Here is a 12,712-nt window from a genome sequence, read left to right as displayed (position 1 = left end):
GTTGTGTAATATTCGGTTGTAGACATATACCACATCTTCTTTATCTATTAGTCCAGTGATGGACACTTAGGTTGCTTCCATATCTTGGATATTGTAAATAATGCTGCAGTAAACATAGGGTTGCATGTATCTTTTATTTTTTTTAATGCTTATTTTGGAGAGAGAGACAGAGCGATCAGGAGGGTGCAAAGACAGAGGGGGACAGAGGATCCAAAGCAGACTCTGCACCGATGCAGAGAGTCCAACGTGAGGCTTGAACTCACAAACTGCGAGGTCATGACTTGAGCCAAAGTCGGATGCTCAACTGACTGAGCCACACAGGTGCCCCTATAACTTTTCAGATCAGTGTTTCTATTTTCTTTGGGTAAATAACCCATAGTGGAATTGCTAGATCAGATGGTATTTCCATTTTTAATTTTTTGAGGAATCTCCATACTGTTTGTCACAGTGGCTGTAGGGAGGAAAACTTTTAAAGATGTCAAGCATATCATATCGCTTTCAAAAGACTTTCCATTGCTCTGACCACCTCCCCTGGCCCCTTCCTTGTGCTCCTGTGCTTTAGCCACCCTGGAATTGTTTCTCAAACCAGCCCTGTGCTCTTGCCCTTCCTGTTCTCCTCTGCCTTCCATGCACTGCTCTTGGTCTTTGCATGGCTGGCTCTTTTCTGAGATGCCCTTCCAATCAGAAGGAACTCTTTCCTTCTGATATGATAAGCCTGCAGCTTATCATATCACTCTGTTTCACTTTCTTATGAAAATATCCTGTTTACTTATTGTTTCTTATATGTCACATCAGTCCTCCCCTGGCCCCCATTGATGCCACTTTTCCCTCCCTTAGAATTCAGGCCCCCTGAGGGAATTTGTCTTTTTGTCTGTTTTACCCCCCTCTTGGTAGGTGCTTTTTTTTTTTTTTTTTTTTTTTTTTTTTTTATAGAAGAGTGCAAGCAGGGGAGGGGCAGAGAGAGGGGGACAGAGGATCCGAGGCGGGCTCTGCACCAACAGCAGCGAGCCAGCTCACCAACTTTGAGATCATGACCTGAGCTGAAGTCAGACATTCAACTGCTCAAGTGACTGAGCCACCCAGGTGCCCCGGTAGGTGCTTGATAAATATTAGTTGAATCAGTGATAGAACGAATATGTCTTCCCCTGCTCATCTCCATCCTATTCTTTCTTTAACATCTCACTCAAGACTAAACTCCAGTATGTACTATGAGGTCATTTCTCACCATCGCAACACTTAAGAATATCTTCCATCTATTTCCCTCTTAGTTTATGTCACTGAAAAAAGTGGGTGATCTCTCTTCTCATTCCCTCCTCTTCTCTTTCTTCCTCCCTCTCTTTCACCTGTCTCTGATATCCATTAATGTTTCCCATTTGGGAGGTGCTCAAGATTTTAAAAATTTTGTTTTAATTGGTGAAGTAGAAAGCCAAAAGCTAAACATACAATGGTCCTCCTGTCACTAGTGTTGTGATCTGAATATGAGCGTCCCTTGCCCCTGGAAGAATACAAGGAACTGGATTACATGAGGAATATTTGGTGTGAGGGCTAGACAGTTGACGTGTTATATATTAAATTGTGCCTAGGAAAAAACCCACGAAGTTAATAATTGGTGAATATAAGTGAAGGATGCAAGTGAGTTCCTGTAGCTTCTCTTTGGGTTTGAAATTATTTCAAAATAAATTGTTAAAAATTCTTTCCCTCTCAAAAAATGCACAAAGTTAAATTTATCAATCTTTTTCATCATAATTTTTGGCTTTTAGGCTGCGTTTGGAGAAACATTTATCTTAAGATCATAAGAATATATTCTTTAAATTTTTTTAACGTTTATTTATTTTTGAGAGAGAGATTGACAGAGTGCGAGTGGGGGAGAGGCCGAGAGAAAGAGGGAGACACGGAATCTGAAACAAGCTCCAGGCTCCGAGGTGTCAGCACAGAGCCCAACATGGGGCTCGAACCCATGAGCCATGAGATCATAACCTGAGCTGAAGTATGACACTTAAGTGACTAAGCCACCCAGGTACCCCAAGATCATAAGAGTATTAACTCACACTTCTTTCTATAGTTTTATTTATTTATGTTGGAATTTTTGCTCTATCTGGAATTTTGGTGTGGAAGTAGGAAAATAATCCATATTTTACCCCTCATATGTCTAACCAGTGTTCCCCAAAACTTTTATTGAATAATCACTCTTTTCTCACTGCTGTCAAAGGATTTGTTTATTGTGTACTTAAAGTCCTAATATGTTACATGTATATGTGATATTTCTTGATATATCCTGGATATATCCTACATCCTTTGATGTGTCCTTGCATGTATTTCTCAATATTTATTTACCTCCTCCTCCATAATTTTTCTGGTGATTTTTGACTATTTATTCTTCTAGAAGAACTTCAGAACACTCTAATTCGGGGATTAATTTCAGGCAACACACAAACCAGTTCAAAGGGGTTAATAGGGTATATGCAAGAGTTTGTCATCTAATTGGAGTAAAAGTCAAACAACCAGGCTTTAGTAAGGATTAAAAAATCAAGAAGGACCTGGGTTAATGTTATGGAGATATTTAGACTATTACTCTAGTTTGCCTAATAATTATATGACTTAATCTCAATCATCAGCTCTAAAGTCTAGTTCGGGGCACCTAGGTGGCTCAGTCAGTTAACCATCTGACTCTTGATTTTGGCTCAGGTCATGACCTCAGGGTTTGTGAGATTGAGTCCTGTGTTGGGCTCTGCATTGATGGCACAAAGCCTGCTTGGGATTATCTCTCTCTCTCTGTCTTTCTCTGTCCATTCCTCATTCATACTCTGTCTCTCTCAAAGTTAATAAGTAAACATTTATTTTTTATTTTTATTTTTTTCAATATAGGAAATTTATTGTCAAATTGGTTTCCATACAACACCCAGTGCTCATCCCAAAAGGTGCCCTCCTCAGTACCCATCACCCACCCTCCCCTCCCTCCCACCCCCCCAAACCCTCAGTTTGTTCTCAGTTTTTAAGAGTCCAATAAGTAAATATTTTTTAAAAATAATAAAATCTAGTTCAAATTCTTAGGAGAAATAATTGAATTGGTCACTGGCTAGCCAATGGATTGGTTCTTCCTGATTCAGGTGCCTGTAGAGGTTGTGTTACAAATATGGCTGCTAGAGACTATTTTCACAAGGGTAAAGTTCTTAGAAAATGAATGTATGGGTTTGGCAGATGTTATCAATAATGTCTAGTAAAAGTTTTATGATACTGAATCCTTTAGTCTAAGATCAATGTCTTTCCATTTGTTCAAATCTCTTCCTATGACCCCTCATAGAGTTTTTTTTTAATATTGTCCCCAAATATATGTTTAGGTATTTTATACTTTTTGTCATTTTGAATGGAATCTTCTGCACTATATTTATCAGAATAGTTGATTGGTTATTTTTTGTGTGTAAGGAGGTAATTATGTTTTTACTTTTAATCAACTACTTTATTGAGTTTTCCAGTTATTTTGAATTGTTGTCACTTTTTTCTCCTGAATTTACTAGGTATAGAGTAATATTTTCTACAAATATTGTTTCTACAAATTGTTCTACAAATATTTCTACAAATATTGTTTTGTTTCTTTATTATATATTCCTATGTTTTATATTCTTTTTAAATTCTAACATCTTTATTATTATCAGAAAGAAACCAGTAAGTTTATTTTCATTTTTTTAAATCAAGGAAAAGGATAGAAATACTGTGTTACATTTTGTGAAGTCTAACAAAAATGTGAAGCAAGATACTGAACTTCTTGTTGAGCTTAACTGGAAATAATCTGCCCAACCATCCCACCTTCCTCCCTCCCTTCCTTCCTTCCTTCCTTCCTTCCTTCCTTCCTTCCTTCCTTCCTTCCTTCCTTTCATCCATCCATTCATCCATCCATCATCCATCCATATATGCATACATCCATCCCATAAATGTTTATTGCTGCCTTTTTTATATCATAGATTCATGTGGCTACTTTAAGAAGGACAACACCCCTGCTCCTAAAGACTTTAGATGGAGAAACAGCCACAAAGACAAGCAATTATAATAGTGTATAAGGCAAAGCACAGGGTGTTAATGGAGGCACATAAAAAGGGTACCTACACCAGCCTTAGACAGGCGGGGAAGGAGAGTAAATCTAAAAAGATTTCTAAGGAAATATTTGAATGGAAGAAAGATCACACTCTCAGTAAATGTATTATGCCATTTAGTTGCTTTAAAATTCTTGGGTGTAGCCATGTCAATATCTTTAGCTGTTAGCCATTCTGAAATCTTCATGAATCTCAAGATTTTCAATTTGCCTTCGCAGCTCACGGGACCAGTGACAGTCTGGGGAACCCGACGCTGGATACAAGTCTGCTGGAGGAATTCTTGGGCAATGATTTCGATCTGGGGGCCTTGTAAGTAATGAAAGTACTGCTCTCCATTTGATGTTTTAAAAGTTATGAGATGGTTAAGTGAGCTAGGAAGTGTTCTCTCCTCTTCTGTTTTCCAGAAAGGCATGGATGGAGTTGATGTTTCTTCTATAAATCTTTGGCAGTTTTCACTGAGTGAGGTCAGCTGGGCCTGGAGTTTTCTTTATAGGAAGGTCCTCCCTTTCTAATTCAATATCTTTACTAGATACTGGGATATTCAGGTTATCTATTGGTAGTTGTCAGCTTAGGCAGTTTTTGTGTTTCAGTGAATTTACTGATTTCCTCTAAGTTGTCAAATTCACTGGCATAAAGTTATTCATCATATTCCCTTATTTTACTTTGAATGTCTATAGAATCTGTAGTGATGATCCTTTTGCTGTTCTTGATATTACCAATTTGTGTCTTTTTATTCTTGATCCATCTGGCAAGAAGTTCATCAGTTTTTCAAACCCTTTGAAGATCCAGCTTTGGTTAAATTTATATTTCTAATCATTTTTCTGTTTTGTATTTCATTGATTTCTGCTCTTATATTCCGATAATAGCATAGCTACTTCAGCTTTCTTTTATTTTTAATTTACATACAGTAATATTAAATTTTTATCCTGTATATAGTTTTGTGAGTTTTGACAAATTCATAGAGTTGTAGAACTGCTATCATGATCAGCACAAACAATAGCTCCCTCACCTGAAACATTTCCCTGATGCTTCATAAGGGAAACTTATCACCCATCCCAAGACCTTAGTGACAGTTGATCTGTTCTCTGTCCCTATAGTTTTGCTTTTCTGGAATGTTACATAAATGAAATCTATGGTATATAACATTTTTAGTATGGCTTCTTTCACTAAGCATAAAGTCTTTGATCGATAATTCATTCCTTTTTATTGCTGAGAAAGACTCTGTTGACTGTTTATAATACATTTTGTTTATCCACTTGCCCATTGGATTATTTCCAGTTTGGGACAATTACAAATAGCTTCTTTAAATATTAATGCACAGTTTTTTATGTGGTCAAGAGTTTTAATTTCTTTTTTTTTAATGTTTATTTATTTTTGAGAGACAGAGTGCAAGTGGAGGAGGGGCAGAGAGAGAGGGAGACAGAATCTGAAGCTGGCTCCAGGCTCCGAGCTGTCAGCACAAAGCCTGATGCGAGGCTCAAACTCACAAGCTGAGATCATGACCCGAGCCAAAGTCAGACACAACTGATTGAGCCACCAGGTGCCCCAAGAGTTTTAATTTCTATAGGGTAATATTTAGAATAAAGACTCCTGGGTCGTATTTTAAGTGTAAGCCTAACTTTATAGAAATTGCCAAATTTTCTAGCGTGGCCATACCATTTGCCATTACCACCTGCAGCATATGAGACATCCAATTGCTTCTCTTTATTGCCAGTTCTTGGTATTATCAGTTTAAAATTTTTTTCTTATAGCTGTTCTGTAATAAAAAGCCATTCTATAGTGGTATCTCACTGTGTTTTAACTTGCATTTTCCTAATGATGGATGATGTTGAGTATCATTTAATGTGCTTGTTTGCTATTTGTATGTTTTCTTTGGTAAAGTGTTCAAATTTTATGCCCATTGAAGTTTTCTTACCTTTGAGTTTAGAGAATTGTTTAAATATTCTGTGTATAAGAACTTCATTGGATTTGTGATTTGTGAATATTTTCTCCCAGTCTGTAACTTTTCATTCTTTTAACAGTGTCTTTCCCAGAACAAAAGTTTAAAAATTAAAAAAAAATTTTTTTTAACATTTATTCATTTTTGAGAGACAGAGAGAGACAGAGCATGAGCGGGGGAGGGGCAGAGAGAGAGGGAGACACAGAATCTGAAGCAGGCTCCAGGCTCTGAGCTGTCAGCACAGAACCCGATGCACGGCTCGAACTCACGAACTGTGAGATCATGACCTGAGCCAAAGTCGGATGCTCAACTGGACTGAGCCACCCAGGCGCCCCTAAAACTTTTTATAATGTCCAATTTATCCATTTTTTCCTATACAGTTTAAGCTTTATATCTATGCAATATAGATACTCCCTACTCTAAGTTCCCCCAAATTTTCTTGTTTCCTTCTAAAAGTTTTAGAGTTTTATATTTTACTTTTAAGCCTATGATCCATTTTGAGTTAATTTTTGTGTAAAGTTTGAGATATAAGTTGAGATTAATTTCCTTGTGTATGGATGTCCAGTTATTCCAGATTTATTTGTTTAATAACCATTCTCCATTGAATTACTTTTAGTAAAAAATCAGTAGTATTTTTTATCTAGCAAAAAATCAATTGGCCATATTTATGTAGATCTATATCTAGACAAATATTCAGTTCCATTGATCTCTGTGCCTATCATTTTGCCAATACTACACTATCTTTAAGAGATATATTTTCTGGCTAGAAATCTCCCCCCTTTTCAGCCCTGAGAAATAGAATAGAAACAGATGAGGGAGAGGGAGAAGATGAGGAAAAAAAAAACCAACTCTGTCACACAGTGAAGATAAATCAGACATAAAATGAGGCAGTGGGAATATAGGATATGACTAATAGAGAACTTCTGTTTTTTTAATAAATGTCTTCTCATTTGCAAATATCCTCTTTTAATGTGTATTTTTGAAAAAGAGAGAGAGAGAGAGAGCGAGCAGGGGAGGGGCAGAGAGGTAGAGGGAGACATAGAATCCAAAGCAGACTCCAGGCTCTGAACTGACAACACAGAACCTGACATGGAGCTTGAACCCACATTCTGCAAGATCATGACCTGAGCTCAATTTGGGCATTTAACCCAGCTGAGCCACCCAGGCACTCCAGGGAATTTCTATTTTTAAGGGATATATTTTCTGCACATAAAAATTCCCCCCTACTTTTCAGCCCTAAGAGACAGAATAGAAACAGATGAGGAAAAGGGAGAAGATGAGAAACAAAACAAAACTCTGATTTCTATCTTGGTTATTGTGCTTTTATTATAAGTCTTGAAATCATATAGTGTAAGTGCTCCAAATCTGTCTTTTTCAAAATTCTGGCTATTCTAGTTCCTTTGATTTCTCATATAAATATTAGAATTATCTTGTTAGTATCTGTACAGTCCTGCTGGGATTTTGATTAGAATTGTATTAAGTTCAGAGATCCATATGTGGAAAGTTGGTATCTTAACAAAATTGAATCTTCCGATCCATCAACATGGTATATATCTCCATTTATTTAGGCCTTCTTTGATTTCTTTCATCAATGTTTTATACATTTCAGCATGTAAATCCTGCACATACTTTGTTAGATTTATGTCTAAATATTTCATGTTTCTCTTTGAGGCATTATAAATAATAGTTTTTTTCCTCAGTTTTAGGTTCCAATTATTCATTACCAACATATAAAAATAGTATTGATATTTATATATTGGTTAGGTCCTGCAACTTAATGAAGTCATTTATTAGTTCTAAGATCTTTTTTTTTTATATAGATTTTTGGGGATTTTCTGTGTTTACAATGATGTCATATGCAAATTAGGACACTTGTATATCCCAAACTCTATGCCTTTAGATACTTCTTTTCTTTTTTTTTTTTTTTTTTTTTTTTTGCTTTATTGCACTGTGTAGGACTTTGGGTATAATGTTGAATAGAGAAGTAGAGACAGCAGATGTACTTGCCCTGTCCCTAATCTAAGAGGGCCATTATTCAGTTTTTTAAAATTATTGAGTATGATACAATGTTTTTTCCCCCTTTAAAATGTCTTTTTATTTATTTTGAGAGAGAGAGCATAAACAGGGAAAGGGCAGAGAGAGAGGGAGAGAGAGAATCCCAAGCAAGCTCTGTGCTGTCAGCACAGATCCTGATGCAAGGCTCAAACCCACAAACCATGAGATCATGACCTGAGCCAAAACTAAGAGTCAGTTGCTTAACTGACTGAGCCACCCAGGTGCCCCAGTGCTTTTTTTTTTTTTTTTTTTTTTTAACTGAGGGAGATTCTCTTCTGCTCTTGCTTCCTCTCCTTAACTTTTAAATTTTGAACAAACCTTATATTCCTGGGATAAACCTCAGTTTGTTGTGAGGTATTGTCTTTACACGTATTGCTAGGTTCAATTTACTAGTATTATGTTGAGGATTTTGCACCTACATTCATGAGGATATTGATCTGAAGTTTTCATAGATGGTGTTTCTCTGGCTTTGGTGTCAGGGTAAAATAGCTTCTTAAAATTATTTGGGAAGGGTTCCACCCTTTTAAATTCTCTGGGTAAGATTGTGTGGAATTGGATTTATTTCCTCTTTAAATATTTGGTAGACTTCACCAGTGAAACCATCTTTGCCTGTAGTTTGCTTTGTTGGAAGATCTTAACTACAGATTAAATTTATCCAATAGATATAAGACTATTCATGTTATCTCTTTCTGCTTAGTGATTTTGGTAGTTTGTCTTCCTTCTCTGTTGCCCCCAAGGAGTAAGTCCATTTCAAATATGGACACAGTTCAAAGTATTTCTTATTAGCCCCATACGGACTCTGAGTCTGTAGTGATATTTCCTCTTCTGTTCATCATATTGATAATATGCTTCTTTTATCTTTTTTTTTCTTGATCAATCCGGTTAGACACTTAAAAGTTTTATTAGCAGCTTTTGGTTTCATTGATTTTCTGTGTTGTGCTAGTTTTCAGTAGCACTGATTTTTACTCTTTATTTCCTTCTTTGGCTTGCTTTAGGTTCAGTTTGCTCTTCTTTTTCTAGTTTCTTAAGGTGGAAACTTAGTTCCTGATTTGAGATCATTCTTTGTTTTGTAATATAAGCATTTGATGTGTACGTTTCCCTCTCCTTATGGCTTTAGCTGCCTGCTTCAGTTTTTGACATATTTTAATTTTCTTCAGGCTTAAAATATTTCCTAATTTTCCTGAGGCCACCTCTTTGACTCATGGGTTGCCAGAACTGTGCTTCTTAATTTCCAAATATGTGTGATTTTTTTTCTATGTTTTTCTGTTACTGATTTCAAGTTTATTTCTCTTATGGACAGAGAACATAATTTGTATGATTCTGATTCTTTTAAATTTGTTAAGGCTTGCTTCATGACCCAAGATAGAGTCTATCTTGGTAAATTTTCCATGTGCACTTGAAAAGAATGTGTATTCTGCTATTGTTGGGTAAGATCTTCTATAAATGCTACTTAGGTTAAGTTGGTTGACATTGTTGTTCAGGTTATCTCTATCCTTGCTGATTTTTTACTGCTTTAATCTATTAGTGTGAGAGGAATATTAAGCCTTCAAGAATGATTGTGGATTTAGAATTCATACTTCTTTCCCCAACATTTAAAAAATTTTGACCTACTGTCTTCTGACCTCCATGGTTTCTGATGAGAAATAGACAGTTATTTGAATCATTTTTCCTTTGCATATGTCATTTTTCTCTGACTGTGAGATGTTTTATCTTTGGTTTTCAGCAGTTTTATTATGATGTGGCTGGGTATGGGCATAGTTTTCTTTGAGATTATATTGTTTGGGATTATATTGTTTCTGAATTTGTAAATTTATAGCACATTTGTATATGCTGAATTTATAAATTTTCAGGACATCCAGGAAGTTTTCAGCTATTATTTCTTCATATTTGTTTTTCTGTAATAATGTCTTTCTTACATGTTTTTAGGACTCCAGTGATACAAATGTTAGACCTTTGATACTGTATGGGTTCCTTGAGTCTCAGTTGACTTGTTTTTTTCAATTTCTTTTCTTTCTGTTGTTCAAATTAGATAATTTCTATTGATTCACTGTCTTTAAGTTCACTGACCCTCCTCTGTTATTTTCATTTTGTTATTAACCCTATCTTGGCATACCTGAAAATGTCCTCCCTCTTCTCCCCTGTGAAAAGAATGAAACCAGACCTGAATCTCAGTAATGAGAAAACCTATTTGTGGATATCTCTGGTACCTGGCTCTTGCTGCTGTTTGCCAACAAGAACATCCTTGCCAAATGACCATGGAAAAAGGGCAGCTCAACATTTTGCAAGCTAGTTACACACACACACACACACACACACACACACACACACACACACACACACAGCTAGTGGGTTGCCAAATGTGTGAGCCCACACTCTGAGCCAGCTCTTCTGCTGTAGGCACTGCGTGGGTTGAACCTAGACACTAATTACCCTTGTGCCTGCCCTCACATTCCCCCTCACTCCATCCAAACCACTGATGTGAGTCCCTGTAGGAAGACTGGGCAGGATGTATCCTTTCCATCTCTGGCCTAGAAACAATCTGCCAGAAATTGTCTAGTGTCTCTTCTATGTAACTGCTCCTTAAGAGAAAGTACAGCTATTTTTACCAGGGTTCTAATCATCTGGATCACTTTTATAACTAGCAGAAAGAATTTTGGCTGTTTGGTGGGGAGAAGTGAACAAAAGTCTTATTCAAAGAATGGTCTTCTTATCTGGGAAGTCTGAAATCTGCTATATGATCTTAGTCTCCATGATAATAATGGCCCTTCCTGTAGAACCAGAGTTATCTCCTCATGGGCTATCACTATTGGTTTGCCTAACCAGATTCATTCTCTACCTTTAGGGGTGGTTGGGTATAAGAGAGGTAGAGGAGGGAATTAATATTGTTGAGCGCTTACCAAGCAATGGGCAATGTTCTTTGTGTTTTACATATTCATTTATTTAATTACACATTTGATTTTTATTTTACACATTTCATTCTCTGAACAAATTTGCCAAATAGAAACAATAATATCTACATTTTATAAATATGGAGGTGGAACGAGAGTAAGTCCACAGGTCAATAAGTGGCAAAGCTGGGATTAAAATGTACCTGGCTCTCCAACACATGCCCTTTCTTCTATATGCAGCTTTTACATTAATTAGGTGATATTTAGGAGGATGTGAATCTCAGGGAAATACATTCAATGCATCTAAAATTATCTGACAAAAGATGTGACTCAGGATGGATCTGAGCCATAGTTTGCAAAGATTGTCAGAGTTCATGCCCATTAAAGAAAAGTCCTATGATCAGATAACCTGTCATTGCTTGATAAAAACTGCTCAGCTGCATGTAGTTAAATGAGGCTGCAATAAAAGTCAGAGAGAGAACAAGTGGAAACAGTTCCAGTCCATGACCATGGGGCTGTTCAGGTGATTCAATGATGATTAGTGCAGCCTATTCAAATATTCCAAGTGTTGAGTATTTCTAAATACCCGGCTCTTTTTTGCAGGTTATTGCATTTTTCATAACAGCCCTGAGATGTAGGTTTTCTTGCCTGGGCTCACAGCTAATAAGTAGCAGAGCTGGGATTGAAACCTGAGTTTCTACCAATCCTGAGTTACTTCCTCTCTATTATATTGCCTATGAATTGTGCTTTAAAAAAATGTCAGTGACAACTCTTTTCCTAAGCGATCTGAGACTACTGGGCTGCAAAATTGATGAGAGCCAGTTTAAATCTCATAGGGAGACTTTCATGTCTCAGTCATATTAAAAAATGGAATTGGAATTATTGGCCCTCTAAAACAGGTACCCCTAAATGCTGTATGGAAAACTGGTCCCATGAGATGTTGTGGGAAAAAATAAAAGTTCATGGGCACTTGGGTGGCTCAGTCGGTTAAATGTCCAACTTCAGCTCAGGTCATGATCTCGTGGTTTGTGAGTTCAAGCCCTGCATCAGGCTCTGTGCTGACAGCTCGGAGCCTGGAGCCTGCTTCAGATTCTGTATCTCCCTCTTTCTCTGCCCTTCCCCCCGCTCATGCTCTGTCTCACCCTCTCTGTCAAAATAAATAGACATTAAAATTTTTTTAAATAAAAAAATAAAAGTTCCATGATGAGCAAATGAACTTATGATTCACTAGCTTAAAAAATATTAAATGAACTTCGCTGCAGGACTTTTCAGAGCTTTTGATATGCTAATGTGCAACTGAAGAAGGGAAATTGTATGCAGTGTTTCTCAAATTTATTTGGCCATGAACCCCTTTTGGGAGGCATGCACTCATACATGAGCACTGGGATATGCTGCTCAGGACTTTCTCATCTTTCTGTGTAAATCTAATTGGTATGTTGAGCTGGGACAGTCCTGTCAGCACATGGAAATTTCTAAATATTGCCCTTAACCCTTTGTTTCCTTGTGTGGCAGAGTCCAGGGCAGCTGTCTGCCCAGGAGGAGCAGGCTGAAGTCCTCTGGTTTCCCTAGGTTAGCCAGCCAGTTACCTACTAGGTACACAGGTAAGCTGTGGTGGACGTACTGGGAAATGTCTAGGTGTGGAGAGCTGCTTGAAGGGAGGGTGGGTAGAGCTTTAAGAGATAGCATAAACCCTGGAGGATGCAGGAAAAAAGGACAAGAAGTGTGTGTGTGTGTGTGTGTGT

The 12,712-nt window shown here is 37.1% G+C and overlaps 1 protein-coding gene across 4 annotated transcripts in view; it reads left to right on the top strand.

Annotated features, from left to right (window-relative positions):
- The window catches only part of MYRFL (myelin regulatory factor like), a 125,435-nt gene that overhangs the window by 29,356 nt on the left and 83,367 nt on the right, over window positions 1–12,712 (top strand). For all 4 annotated transcript variants that reach the window (XM_058682142.1, XM_058682141.1, XM_058682140.1 and 1 more), the window contains exon 2: window positions 4,307–4,397. In XM_058682142.1, coding sequence (XP_058538125.1) covers window positions 4,307–4,397 — 91 coding nt within the window. The remainder of the gene's footprint in view (window positions 1–4,306; window positions 4,398–12,712) is intronic.

The sequence above is a fragment of the Neofelis nebulosa genome, chromosome 8 (genome assembly GCF_028018385.1).
Source record: "Neofelis nebulosa isolate mNeoNeb1 chromosome 8, mNeoNeb1.pri, whole genome shotgun sequence".
In the NCBI taxonomy this organism is placed as follows: Eukaryota; Metazoa; Chordata; class Mammalia; order Carnivora; family Felidae; genus Neofelis; species Neofelis nebulosa.
This window is presented reverse-complemented; position numbering and strand designations above follow the sequence as displayed.